This window comes from Dromiciops gliroides, chromosome 3 (assembly GCF_019393635.1).
Source record: "Dromiciops gliroides isolate mDroGli1 chromosome 3, mDroGli1.pri, whole genome shotgun sequence".
NCBI classification, from domain to species: Eukaryota; Metazoa; Chordata; class Mammalia; order Microbiotheria; family Microbiotheriidae; genus Dromiciops; species Dromiciops gliroides.
In genome coordinates, this window is record NC_057863.1 from 356295530 (window position 1) to 356309710 (window position 14181).

Genomic DNA, 14181 nt, shown 5'->3' on the forward strand with positions numbered 1-14181 from the left:
CTAGTAAATAAGTGCTATTATCACCCTCATTTGGTAACTGAGGAAACTGAGGCAGACCACCTTTAAGTGACTTGCCTGAGGCCACACAGATAGTAAATATCAGAGGCAGGTCTTTCTGATTCCAGATCCAGCACTCTATCAAGGATATCACCTAGCTGCTTAATAATAGCTAGCATTTATATAGTGATTTAAGGTTTTCAAAATGCCTTACAAAATTTATCTCATTTGATCCTCCTGACAATCCTGGGAGGTGAGTGCTCTCTTATTATAAACATTTTTACAGATGAGGAAATCTAGGCAAACAAAGAGTTAAGTAACTTGCTTGGGTTCACCCAGCTAGGGTCTGAGCTCACATTTGAACTCAGTTCTTGTTTTATCTGTTTCTCCAGGGCAGACTAATGGTGTCCAATAAGCATTAATTAATGATGACAGAGGGAGGTAAGACAGCTAGAGAGGTATCATTAGGTTTAATACTCAATTATCCTAATAGAAATTCCAGGCTTCAGTGCAGACATTTTCAAACCATAATGAGTACTCCTTTTACTTCCCAAACCACCCTCATCCTTTCTAGGGAGAGCTGATTTTATTGGTAACTGACTTTGTGCCATCGTATCATCTCTTGCACATTATCTCCGCCCCCCCCCATTTAACCTCATATTAGCACAGAAGTGTGGCTAGAAGTTTGGACTTGAATTCAGTAAGACTCAGTTAAAATCTTGTCTCAGATATTCACTTGCTGTGTGATACTGGGCAAAACACTTGATGTCCCTGAGCCTCAGTTTCCTCATCTATAAAATAGGGATAATAATACCTCTAGTAGCTACATTATAGGGTTTTTTGTTAAGTTGAAATGAGATGATAATGTATATAAAGCACCTTGTACACTTTGATGTACCACATAAATGTTAGTAGATTATTAATAATAAAAACTAACATTTATATAGCATTTACTATGTGCCAGGCACTGTGCCATTATTATCTTATTTGATCCTTACAATGACCCTGAGAGGTAAGTACTAATATTATCCCCAATTTACAGATGAGGAAAATGGGGCAAACAGAGGTTAAGTGACTCGCCCAGGGTCAGAAATGACTTGCCCAGAGTCAGACAGCTAGTAAGTGTCTGAGGCTAGATTTGAGCTCAGGACTTCTGGTGTTCGTTCTGCAATGTCACCGTAAACCCTTCATATTATCAATACATTAAAATGTACCTTATACTTTACACGACACCAATGTTGGGGGGGGGGAGGTAGTCTGTGATATTGAATCAACTTTGCAAAGTGTTCATTCCCCAAATGATGCAAAACCCCATTGGCTCAGGATTCTAGAGTGGGAATCTATAGATTCCTAAAGAAGTGAGTAATTAGGGGCAAGTCCCTTCTCTTTGACATTAAGGTAGGTGATGACTCTTTAGAAGGAAGCTTTGTGGTTTGGTCAAAAGAGCACTTGATTTGGAGTCAGACAGCCTAGTTTTGTGTCCTGGCTCTGCCATCTAGAATCTACATTGACATGACATTGGTCAAATGATTTTCCTTTCCTGTGCCTCAGTTTCCATCTGTACAGTGAGGGAGTTGAACTAGGTGATCTCTTAGAACCTTTCCAATTTTTAAAAGTAGACTGAAGGTGTCCCATAAGTATTAATTGATGTTGATGACAGAAGAAGGTAAGTGGGTTAGATAGGTATCATTAAGTTTAATACTCAATTATCCTGATAGAAGTTCCAGGCTTCAGTAGCTCTGAATGTGAGACTCAAGTCCCATTATTCGTTCATTAGAAGTTCTTTTAAAATGGAATGGATTGGTACCTGTCTGGGCTGATTTAGATAAATGCCAGCTTGAGGATAGAGTATGAACATGAAGGCTTGTCAAGGTCCTCATACATTTTATTTGGTGACTTGTAGGGGTCAACTAAGATCCCTTCTAGCTCTAGCATTTTCTGATTCCAGGATTCTACTCAAGGTGAGACGAAAAGGGCAGTGACAGATGAAATTTAGAACCCAGGTGTTCCCTCTTTTATTTAACCACCAGGTGGCACTCTCTCCTCTTGAAGGCTCAATCAAGGGGCAGGCTTCATGGAATTCATGTCTTACTCCAACCCTCTCTTGGCTTGATTCCTGGAGCCTAAGGTCAGGAATAGGACTTTTAGTTTCCATGTGCATGAGAATCCCAGGGAATAGACACTATGCACCCATGCTCGCTCGCTCTCTCTCTCTCTCTCTCTCTCTCTCTCTCTCTCTCTCTCTCTCTCTCTCTCTCTCATTCCTAACCATTTGTTTTCCCCATCCATCTCAGGCCTCTACACCAAGATCTACTGGAATGAACATTACATTTTGAATCAAAGACTTCCTTTTTAATTCTAGTTCTGTTATTACCTATGTCGTGACCTTGAGCGAATCGCTTTGGGCTTCTTTTTCACTACTTGTAGAAGGAAGGGGGTTGGACTACGTGATTTCTAAAGTGCTAGTTCTAGTTCCCATGATCCTTCTTCTTGGTGTAGTACCATTGGAGGATCAAGCTTACAGCAGTCTCTTTGCTGGCCTCAAAGGCGGTCCAGAGCTTAAACAAGACCCAAATACATCCCTAGTACATCCCTGTGGCCTTGTGACTTGCTAGTTCACCATAGGTCCTACAATCAGTGTAGAAAGTTAAGTTGGTGGTCACCAGGTCGGTCCCAACTTGGAGAGCCTGGGAAATTGAAACCCAGTTCCCAAGGGCATGGTGCCACTTCAGGATACTCTTCCCAGGGAAATGGGACTCAGTTAGAGGGAGCAAGGTGGTGCAGTGGACAAAGCGCTGAATTTGGAGTCAGGATGATCTGAGTTTGAGTCCTGCCTCAGACACTTATTAGCTGTGTGACCCTTGCCAAGTCATTTAATCAGTTTGCTTCAGTTCCCTCATCTGTAAAGGAGGGTTAATAATAGCAGCTACCTCCCAAGGTTGTTGGGAGGATTCAGTGAGATAATATTTGGAAAGTGTTTTGCAAACTTGAAAGTACTCATGCTAACCATTATAATCTAAGGAGGTATGTGACTTAATGGGGAGAGTGCCAACCTGGAAGTAAAGTGTTTGGGTTCTTGGTCTAGATCTCCTGTTAATATTAGGTAAGCTATTTCTTCATTGATGTAGCTGTGGTTTTCCTATCTAGGACAGTAAGATCACAGAATTGAAAGGAACCTTAGCAGTCTTTTAGTCCAACTTCCCTCATTATACAGAGGAAAACTGTTGAAAAGAGAATTTCTCTGCTCATGGGGTGTCAGGGTAAGGGTAGGAAGGAGCACAACTAGGCTTCTTAGAGGAAATATGGAGAATGCTGATTACCTGAGATGCCAGGCCAGGTCCAGTCTGTGGGAGGAGGAAGCTGCTTTGTTGCTGAGGAAATGGGAGAAGATTTGACTGTAGACCTGAGGAAGAGAGAGAGAGAGAGAGAGAGAGAGAGAGAGAGAGAGAGAGAGAGAGAGAGAGAGAAACATGGTAAGTATGGGGAGGGGGAGAGAGAGAGACAGAGAGATGGGGTTGGGGGGAGAGGATGAAACATATACTTTGTGAGTTCTAAAGCAGGGTCCCTATTACCTCTCTCATCCCAGGTCCCTTAGTGTATTTCACACCCTGGGGAAGCCTGCCCAGAGTGCTAGCAGGCATTGATTGCCACATGCAGGCAGTGGTGAATTGATGAATCAGACAGGGGGACAAACAGGGATGGGAACATCAGTCCCCAAACCAGTCCTTCTGCTAGGCAGGGAGAGGTGAGTAGAAGAGCAAGGGAGGGCCAAGTTGATAACTCTGGGAGGTATAAACAAGATGGGAATCAGATAACACACAGACTGTTCATGAAGAAATTTAAGAGGGGAGGAGGCCTGAGGGCCCAGTACTAGGGGTTTCTTCTGAGAATTCAAATGGGATCTTAGGGATTTGGGTTTATCTCACAAATCCAACTGGGTTAGCTCTGAAGATGCTGGTTGTGCCCCAGGAAGCCTCCAAGTCTACACATAATCAATCCCTTTTTTCACATTCCGAACAATCAATGTCATCTAATACTTGGGGGTCATTTTGACAACAGTGCTTTGGGATGGGTCCCAGAAAGCTGAAGCAAAGGTCTCCCATGATCCACTTCAGGAACTAGACCATCAAAGCCAAAGTGTAGCCCTGTCAATTGTCACAGGAAGGAAAATTTGAAGTTATATAGTCCAAGCTCTTTATTTGCCACATATTGAAGCTGAGACCCAGGGAGGTTGATCAAGCATTTATTAAACACCATCTTCTATGAGTCAGGCAAGAGGCAACATATAATAGTGGGTAAGAAGCTGGCCTTGGAGCCAGTAAGACCTCAGTTCAAATCTTGACTGTTATATACTTTTTTTGCAACCCTTAGCAAGTCACTTAACTTCAGTGGTATGGACCAGCCTGTGTCACTCCCAGCATGAGGAATTATTTAACAAAATAAAAAAACCACAACAGAACATAGATAATGTTTAATATGTGGTATTCTAAGTCACTATGCCTCTGAAGCATGTATTGTTTTCTACTTGAATTTGACACCATTAATATAGGCAACTCTCTAAGAAGGTAAATTACACCTGCCTTGGTAGAGGAAACTTCCTTGCATGAGTATTCCTTATACTGGTGAACTGACAGGTTGGGTCCCTACCCTTATCCTCTATCCAGCATGTACCAGGGCACTCAGTTAAGTACTGATGAGGTGGTTTGTGTAATTCCAATTACCCTACATAGGACAGTACCAGTAGCTGCCCTTGCTGTTTACACTAAGTAGAAAATCCATTGATGCTGGCATTGATACTCAAAAAAAAAAATAGGTGAAGAGCACAAGAAGCAAGCAGTTAGGAGGACCAACCGGGTCCCAGTGTCATGGCTGTTGCTCGATGGTAGGAATGCCTTGTCTAGTCCTGTTTCTCCCATTCTCAGAAATAACAAGAACTAGCTGTTCCTGCCTCTCTTTGCAAAGGGGTGAGGAATAGTTAAATAAACCCATGAAAGGAAGGTTCAGGGCATAGTCATTATTCTCAGAAGCTTGGAAACTGAGTCTAGGTGGCATCCTTCTGACAGTTGCTGGGAACCAAAGGGAAGGATGAGTAAATACTTTTTTTTTTTTTGCTTTGATTCTGGTCCCCTGGCATTTTGGGGAAGTAAAGGTAGAGAAGTAGGAGGTAAAGAAGTATATGGGATATATTTATGGGATGGTGCTTTGCCTATGCTTTCTGGTCATCTAGTGTGGGAGGAGGGGTGTGAGTGGGTGGAGGAGAGAAGGAGGGATCCAGGAAGCAGAAGGCTGGACACAGTGCTCTGGAACATTCTTTCAAATTACCCAGCACAGTCCAGTGTGGCAGCTTGCTCCACCCACCCCAGACCTCCCAGCAGCCCTCCATGCTGCCCCTGGGTGGCACCATTACTCTGCCCCAACAAAGCCATAGTTAGTCGTTCCCCACTTCCCTCCACTCCCCACCCTGGGGCAGTCAGGCTTGGAAGAGCCTTCCTTCCCACTGTAGCCACAAGTTGGTCAAGATAGATTTCTCCAGAACTGGGATTTCCTGGTGCTGCAGTTGCTGGTCTGCTTTAGAGAGCCTTCACTTTTCCCCTTTGCCCCTGGGCCTGGGGCCTAGAGAGGAGAGAGATTGAAACTGATCTGGCAAAATCTGGGACATGGAAGCAGAATAGTACAGCCAGAATGAGGCGTTCCAGGGGACCTTTTCTTGGGAACAGTCTGTGCTCCCTACCGAGGGGCGAGCTACTAACAAGTGGGCACTCAACAAATATTTGTCCCTGGTTTGATAAAATGGTATTTGGGTTCAGGGAGAGAACCTCAGGGCTTCTTACCTTGTTGCCCAGACTGAGACTGAGACAGCAGGAACTGTGACACAGACTGCAAGGGACTGGGAACCAGTACAAGTTGCTGGAGAGGATGGAGGGAAGCCATGTCCTATATATGGGGAGACATAGTTTACAGAATGTATGAACTGGGGTCAACTGGTCCACCCACCTGTATCTAATGTCTAGCATAACCACTATTTTCTCTCCCTAGCCCTTATTCACACAGATCCTTGTGAAACCTTTTGTACTGTTCACCTCTGTTATTTGCCTTGTCATTTACTTAAAAACAAAAAACAAAAAACAGAGCTAGGTTTATCTGCCTAAACTCCATTATGCTCTTTGAGGGCACTGGAAACTCGGAAGCATTCCCAAACATCTGAACTGATTTAAGTCAAGTTCAATGATCAGGCCAGAAGCCTTGCTAAGAGTAATTATATGAGATTAAACCCAGCAATGAGTAGTGATTTAAAGATATCAATTTTGGCTAGGCCAGGGTTTCTTAACCTGGGGTCTGTGAACACTTTAAAAAAAAAATTTGATCACTGTATTTCAAAATAATTAGTGTCCTTTGTAATCTTGTATATTTTATTTTATGCATTTAAAAACATTATTCTTGGGGGCAGCTAAGTAGTGCAGTGGATAAAGCACTGGCCCTAGATTCAGGAGGACCAGAGTTCAAATCCAGTCTCAGACACTTGACACTTACTAGTTGTGTGACCCTGGGCAAGTCACTTAACCCTCATTGCCCCACCAAAAAGCCCCCAAAACAAAGCAAACAAACAAACAAAAAAACATTATTTTGACAAGGGGTCAATAGGCTGCCCCACCAAAAAAAATTATTTAAAAACCCTGTGCTAAATAGATGAGGGAATCCCATCAAATCATATAAGAGCAGCATGGTATTGCTGGAAAGCATCCTGAACTTTAAGTCAAAGGACCCAAGTTTAAATTCTAGCTCTTCGGGGGCAGCTAGGTGGCGCAGTGGATAAAGCACCAGCCCTGGATTCAGGAGTACCTGAGTTCAAATCTGGCCTCAGACACTTGACCCTTACTAGCTGTGTGACCCTGGGCAAGTCCCTTAACCCCCACTGCCCCACAAAAAAAACCCCAAAAACAAAACAAAACAAAAATCTAGCTCTTCTATTTTCTTCTTGTGTGACATTAGTGAAGTTGCTTATTATTTGGATCTCAGTTTCCTCATCTTTCACATGAGAGTATAGATGATCGCTAAAGTATCTTTCCAGCTCTATTCCTATGACCTCTTTGAATAGGACCCAGTAATGAGTTTTTGGCCTAGATCAGACCTAGATCAGATCAGAACTTCTCTCTATGGTCCCCTTTCCAACTTGCCATAGGAAATTTGGGAAGCTTAGAGAATCTAGGCTTCTCTGGTGCCATGTAGCTCTCACAGAATATAGCAGGGTGCTATGCCTATAGTCAAGTGTTCAATAAATATTTGTTTAACAAACAAATGAAAGGCCTCAGGAAAGAAGACTTCTGTCTCCCTAAGTCAGTGGTTCCAAAATACTACATTCCCTTCATCTCTGTCTTCTTGTCTTCCCTCAACTTAAGAGTTAATTCTGAGGTATGCTATGACTGACTTAAAACCCTAACAGGAAAGAAGCCATTGGGACTGTCAGATCATGTGGAAGTAACCCTGGCTGGATATTGACGGCAGGCCCTCCTGAAGATACCAGCATTTCAGAAATGGCCTTCCACTGAGCATCTTTGGCTTTCAGCTTTCCAAGAGAACCAGAGTCCTTCCTCCCCTTCTTAGCCAAGCTGATCCTTTGACAAACCTCATTCTCTCTCAATTTTCTAACCCATTCCTAACACTCACTGCTTGGGGCTTCTTCAAACAGAGTATGGGTTGACTTCGAAGGGAGTGGGTCACTGGGTGCCAGGCTCTGCCTTCAAGTCCCCTCTGAGGAATGCCACCTTCCCATTAAGAAGATCCAGCCTTCCTGAAACTGGCTGATAGTTACCCCAGGCATCTGGTTTCCTGACATCATGGCAGGTCCTTGAGATAGGTGGCAGGGCCTGTGTGATAGTGGTGGCTGCAAGGAATCACTGAGGTCTTCAGTTTTGATCTGCAGGAAGAAACAGAAGAGTTAAAATAAGTTTCTTTCAAAGTGGGGGGAGGGGGCGGCTAGGTGGCACAGTGGATAAAGCACCGGCCCTGGATTCAGGAGTACCTGAGTTCAAATCCGGCCTCAGACACTTGACACTTAACTAGCTGTGAGACCCTGGGCAAATCAGTTAACCCCCATTGTCCCACGAAACAAACAAAGTGAGGGGGAACTGGAGTAAGCCAAGAAGGGGTGGGACAGGAAAAGAGTAGAAAGTTATCAGGTTTTATAATTAATGACTTGTTTCACTACTCTGAAAAAAGTATGATGAGCACTTGGTATGTGATAAATTATCTTGCTTTGACTATCTTTTCTACCTTATGCAGAGAGGGTGGTAGGGTAGTGGAGTGTCAGACTTGGAGTGGATAGAGTGCTAGATTTGGAGAAAAGAATACCTGTATTCATATCCCGTTGATGCTGTGTGACCATGTTGCCTCTTCAGTAGAATGTGAATTTTTTTTTTTAAGATTTTGATCATTGTATTTCTTTCTTTCTTCTTTTGGTGGGGCAATGTAAAGTCACATATAAATCATTATTGTTATTTGTGTGGGCCTCCCTTAGGCTAGGCAAGCCCAGAGTCAAAGTAAAGGGGCTAATCACTATGAGTCCTTGTTTACAAGGCAAAGGAACAAGGCTGAGCTTCCCCCATCCCTCCCCAAGGATTCACTTCTGATTATCTATCTCGTATATTGCAGATAAGGGGTGCATGTTCAGGTACATTTCTCAGTTCCCAATTCCCTCCCCAGCTTCTTGAGCTTTCCAAGGTCACCTTCCACCTATTCTGTATCTGTCCTCTGCACATGTCTTGTATATAGCTATTGATTTACACATTTCTGTCTCTCCCATTAGAATGGAAGCTCCTTGTGGGCAAGGACTGCCTTATGACTTTCTTTGAATTCCCAGTGCTTAACAGTGCCTGGTACTATTTAAAGCTTAGTGAATGCTGGTTAATCCATTGATTGTTCAGGTAAGACTAGATGATTTGTGAAGCTCCTTCTCCTTCTGATATTCTGCAATCCCGTGACGTGATGCTGTTATTTCCACTGCTGCTTGCCCTTCACATGTGAAGCTGCCACCACACCCCAGGGAGTTTGGTGACAATCTCCACCATCCCATCCCGCCACCCCCTCAGCCCCCTCCACCCCATTGCCTACTGGCAGGAATCAACGTGCTTAATGACTTAGCAGCAACTGCAGGTGCCCAAAGGGTCTTTTTTGGTTTCTTAGTACCACCTCCTATCTCCACCCTACAATTGACACGACAGGTTGGCTCCCATGGAGCCCATCTCCCCATCACACCAGAATAAGTTAGCCACACTTTTTCTTTCATGTTTGTCCACAGAATCAGCTTGTGAAGACCTGCTTTGGACCATCCCTCTTCCAATTTGTTATGCCATCTTCTAGCATTCAGGGGACTTATTACGTCTTGAAAGTGGCTTTCAAGTCTACATAGGGAAATAGGGTGTTCATCCTCCCCTACCTCTCTCAATAATTACTTTGTCTTAATTTTGTGCTTATTCATTTATGTTCATGCTACTTCTCCCCAACAGAATGAAAGATCTCTGAGGGCAGGGACTATTTAATTTTGTCTTCATGTCTCCAGCACCTAGCACAATTCCTGGTGCTGGTAGATGCTTAATGTATTTGTGTTGAAAGAATGAATGAATGAGGATCTCTGAAAAAAAGCCACCTTTAGATATGTCTAAGTTTAATATGCATTATTAACATCTTCTCCATCACTTTCTTAAGTCTAGACAATCAACAAAACAATAAATTCAAGCAGCTGGTTCATAGCATTTACCATATGAATACTCACACTGAAAATTTAATAATCATGCTCCAGGGAGCCCATGAGTTGGCTCCAGCACACCTCTGTCTTCCCCCAACACACACACACACACACACACACACACACACACACACACACACACACACACACACCCTCCCTTCCAATCTTCTTACACTTTACTTCTCCATTCTCTTCTCCCAGCTCCTTCCCAACATACTCTTTGATCCAGTGACATTGTCCTCCTTGCTGTTTCTTCTTGCACAGGACACGGAATCACCTGACTTTGGGCATTTTCACCAATTCTCCTGCATGCCTGGGTGTCTCTAGCTCTCCTCATCTCTGCCTCCTCCATTTCCTTCAAGTCTCAGCTAAAATTCTACTTTCTGCAAAAAGTCTTTCCAGATCACCCTCAATGTTGGTGCTTTGCTTCTGTTGACCATCTGCAATTTTTTTCCTGTATATGGCTTGTTGGTAGTTTGCATGCTGGTTAGAATGTGAGCTCCCTGAGAGGAGGATTGTCTTCTGCCTTTCTTTGTATCTCTAGTGCTTAGAACAGTTCCTGTCCCATAGTAAACTCAAAATGTTTATCGACTGACTGATTGACAAATTAATCATTTATTAAGCACTTATTGTATGCTGAGCACTTTCAGCATAGGTGTTGGGGGAGCTAGATAGTTTAGATGCTGTCAGATATGTTCAAATCCCCTCCCTCTCCTAGTGGAGCTTATACTAGATAATCTATGGCAAGTTCTTATGTGAATAAGAGTGCACTAGGTCAAGGGGGCAGCTAGGTGGTGCAGTGGATAAAGCACCAGCCCTGGATTCAGGAGGACCTGAGTTCAAATCCAGCCTCAGATACTTGACACTTACTAGCTGTGTGACCCTGGGCAAGTCACTTAACCCCCATTACCCTGAAAATTTTTAAAAAAGAGTGCACTAGGTCTGAGGCTGTTCTTCACTTAGGCAAAACACACTTTGGCTAGAGATAGATACATGAGGATCTATCAAATGACTCTGGTCCCTGAAAAGTGAATTACAGAGGTTCAATTTTCCCAGTTTCCAGCACGGCATAATAAAACTGGACTAGGAATCAGGACACTCTGGGATCCAGTCCTGACTTTGCCACAGACTAGCTATGTGCTCTTAGGTGAGTTACTCAACTCTTTTAGGCCTCAGTTTCTTTAGTAACTCTCATAGACTCTTAGAGATGGGTGTTTAGCTACCATCTAGTCTACCGTACCCCTTCCCTCATTATTCTGAGGAGGAAGCTGAGGCACAAGGAGGTTAAAGGACTTTCTCAAAGTCACACATCAAGATCTAGGACCCCTTCGTGCTAAAAATCCTCTGGTCCTCTGATTTTTAAGGACTCTTCCAGTGCTAATAGTCTTTCTATGATTCCTTCCCATGAACCCATGAAACAAAGATAGCAATCCTTATGACACAGGAGATTGGGGCACTTGCTGAATGTTTTTGAACTTTGCCAGTACTCTGGAGTGAATGGGTAAAACTATAAAGTACAAAGAAGACCTATTTTTACAGACAGTGGTTGAAGGCAGCCTCTTTCTGTAATGGTCTTACTAATCTACTTCTCCTTCTCCTCCTACCTCAGTGGACCACTCTTGGGTCCTGCGAATAAAGGTTGTGAACAGAGAAGAAAGGATGAACCTCAGAGGAGAAAAGGAAGTCCTCAGGAACCTGTAAGTTGCTTCTTAGGTGTTGGCCCACTAGAAGAGCCTTTGAGACTCTTTCCCCAGTAGCCCCTTCACCTTTTTCCACCCCCGCCTTGGATGGCACCATCATCTAACCAGCCTGAGTAACTTCTAGGTGTCCTACTGTTGCCCCAAGAATTTTGGATTTGCACATGCCAGATTCCAAGAAGACATTTGGCAGCTGGTATTTAAAAAAAAAAAAAGAGCGAGAAGTGGAGTGTTTAAAAAAAAAATCTTAAGCCTTGGTCTGAAGTTGGGGGAAGGTGGTAATATTACTCAATCTAAATGAAACCTTTCTGATTGGGTATCCAAGGTTCCATAGAGTTCTACAATAGAATCTTTTTCCATCCCCCTATTCATTGCTGCTGTTGGTAACTCTGGGAGTTTGAGAATTAGGAAGGGGGGGGGGTGGGAAGGAAGGGAATGAAGGGAGGATATGGAAAATGGGGAGCCAGAATCTCTCCAGTAGAACCACCTCAGGCGGCTTGGCAGGGTCCCAATTTGGGAGGCAAGTAGTAGGGTTCTTTTACAGACTCATTATGCACAGTGAGAAGATAAGGAGGAGCAGCTATGACAGAGCTCGAAAACATGCGCTCTGCGTCCAAACTGGGTGCTATCTGTTAGAATCAGTGCCAGGTCTTCCTGCAACACTTACTTTCAGTACCCAGTGCCATCACGAAAGAAAACTCGCCCTTTCATCTGTTCCCTGGATCAACTGCCCTCCAAACCCTTTCTAGGGGTCTCCCAAGCCCCGAGTTGATCCCCTTCTCAAACTGATGTCCACCATATGCTGGGCAACGTCCTTTTGATGTTAATGTGGGGTTTTCTGACAGCTGTGTCTCATGTTCTTCTGATTCTCTTGCTCCATAGGGACTCTCTCAACCCTCATGATTTCATATTGATGTCTTGATCATCCACTAGGCATGGGGTGGGGAAAGTCCCCCTAAAGAACAAAATCCCTATTATCCAACAATCTAAATTGAAAAATTAAAGTGGCAGATGCTTTCTCCAGTTTCCCAATCAAGTTTGAGAGCCTTGGCTATCTGGATTTTGTGGGGCTTTGAGACCCCCAAAACTGGAGAGGAAGAAGGGGTGGGGGGATTAACAGCTTCCATTGCCATCAGCTGACTTCTCAGATGCTCTCAAGGTGGCATCCGAAGAAGGAGCCAAGTATTCAAGAAACAAAGTCCTTTCCAATGGGGGGGGGGTGAGGAGGGAAACATTTTCACAGCTGCTGAGGGGAAAAGGCTGGATCCCTTCCAGGCAACTGGGTGTTGCTGTGCATTTGGGAGACAAGATAGAGAAGACTTCAGTTGGATCCCAACACTTCATAACATGAGAACCTGAGGCAAATTGGATGAAAACCTGATTCCTGCACCCACCCACCCCTTGCCATACATATTTTTGAAAACTAAATCAAACCCACAGCCTTACTGGAAACAGAGAGGTTGTCCCCTGGCTCTGGCTCTGTCTTTGTTTCAGTCTGTCTCTCTGTCCCTCTCTGTCTTTCATTCTCTCTACACACAATGTGAAGTACTTTAGGCTCTAAATTAAGACTGATTGAAGGCTAGGGATATGGATTGTGACACAGGGTCCAATCTTGCCAGTTCATCACTTGAGCCTCTCCACCCACCTACTATGTCTCAGCTAAAATCCTATCTTCTACAAAAAAAAACCCCACAACCCCCCCAAAAAAAACCCTTTCCCGGTCCCCCTTAAGGTTAGTGCCTTACTTCTGTTGATTATCTGGTACCCTATATCTTCAGGGGTGACCAGGAAGGTGAAAATGGCATCACATTTTATTTTCTTCCCTAATCCCAATGAACTCTGTGGCACTGCTCACATTGGAAAAGAGTGATCTCATCTTGGAAGGAGATAGCCCCTTGAAAGGACCTGAAAATATTTTACATAACACTTGGCTTCACAACCCAAAGGGAAGATAGAGGACAGGTGTTGCCAGTCCCATTTTACAGATGAAGAAACCAAGGCCTAGAAATAGTAAGAGACTAATGTAAAATATCTCTTCCAAATAGTTGACTCAGCCATGTCAATAACCCTATCTCCAGGTTGCCTCCATTAGAGTCTTCTTCCCTACCAAAATAAATAAATACATGAAAAATACCTCTAAACTCCAAAAAACTGAGAGAGATAGATTGGCTCTGGAAATCGATTCGGGATCTTCCAGGAGCAGGAGGGAGATGATAAGGAAAAGAATGCATGTTTCTACTACGATTGTTCCCCACCCCATGCCCCCTGACATGCCTTGCTGGGCAGAGCACAGCAGATAGTCACCTTCCACAGGAAGAGTCCGATGATATTTTCACATGACCCACGCGGGGAAAACAACCAAACACTAATGAATATATCACCGGCGATGAAAGTGATCAAAGCTGTTGCCCTAGTTGCATAACTCGTTTGTGGAAAGTGTTTCATAAACATTTCACAAGAAGGAGAATTTCAAAGCGTGAACATCTCCCAACCTGCCTTCAATTACTGCCCAGTTTTTTCCCCCTCCCCTCTCCCCCTTCCCTACTTCTCCCTACCAGTGAAGAACAGTTTCTGTTTTGTAACTGATCTATAAAGGTTTGGCAAAGGCGCTGCTCACGAAAACATCCTGCAGACATATTGCAAGCGGTGGAATCCAGCTTCAAGTAAAGGTAGATAACTCATCATAGGTGAGCAAGGCCCCAGACGCCCGCTGTGACCAGCCCCTGTGCCCTAGCTGGGGGGGGG

At 43.9% G+C, this 14181-nt stretch overlaps 1 protein-coding gene across 1 annotated transcript in view; it reads right to left on the reverse strand.

Moving 5' to 3' along the window:
- Positions 1-14181, reverse strand: part of POU2F3 (POU class 2 homeobox 3) — an 88956-nt gene that overhangs the window by 12547 nt on the left and 62228 nt on the right. The window contains exons 4-6 of the mRNA XM_043991875.1: positions 7808-7912; positions 5829-5931; positions 3318-3400 (exon numbers count right to left, since the gene is read on the reverse strand). Coding sequence (XP_043847810.1) covers positions 3318-3400; positions 5829-5931; positions 7808-7912 — 291 coding nt within the window. The remainder of the gene's footprint in view (positions 1-3317; positions 3401-5828; positions 5932-7807; positions 7913-14181) is intronic.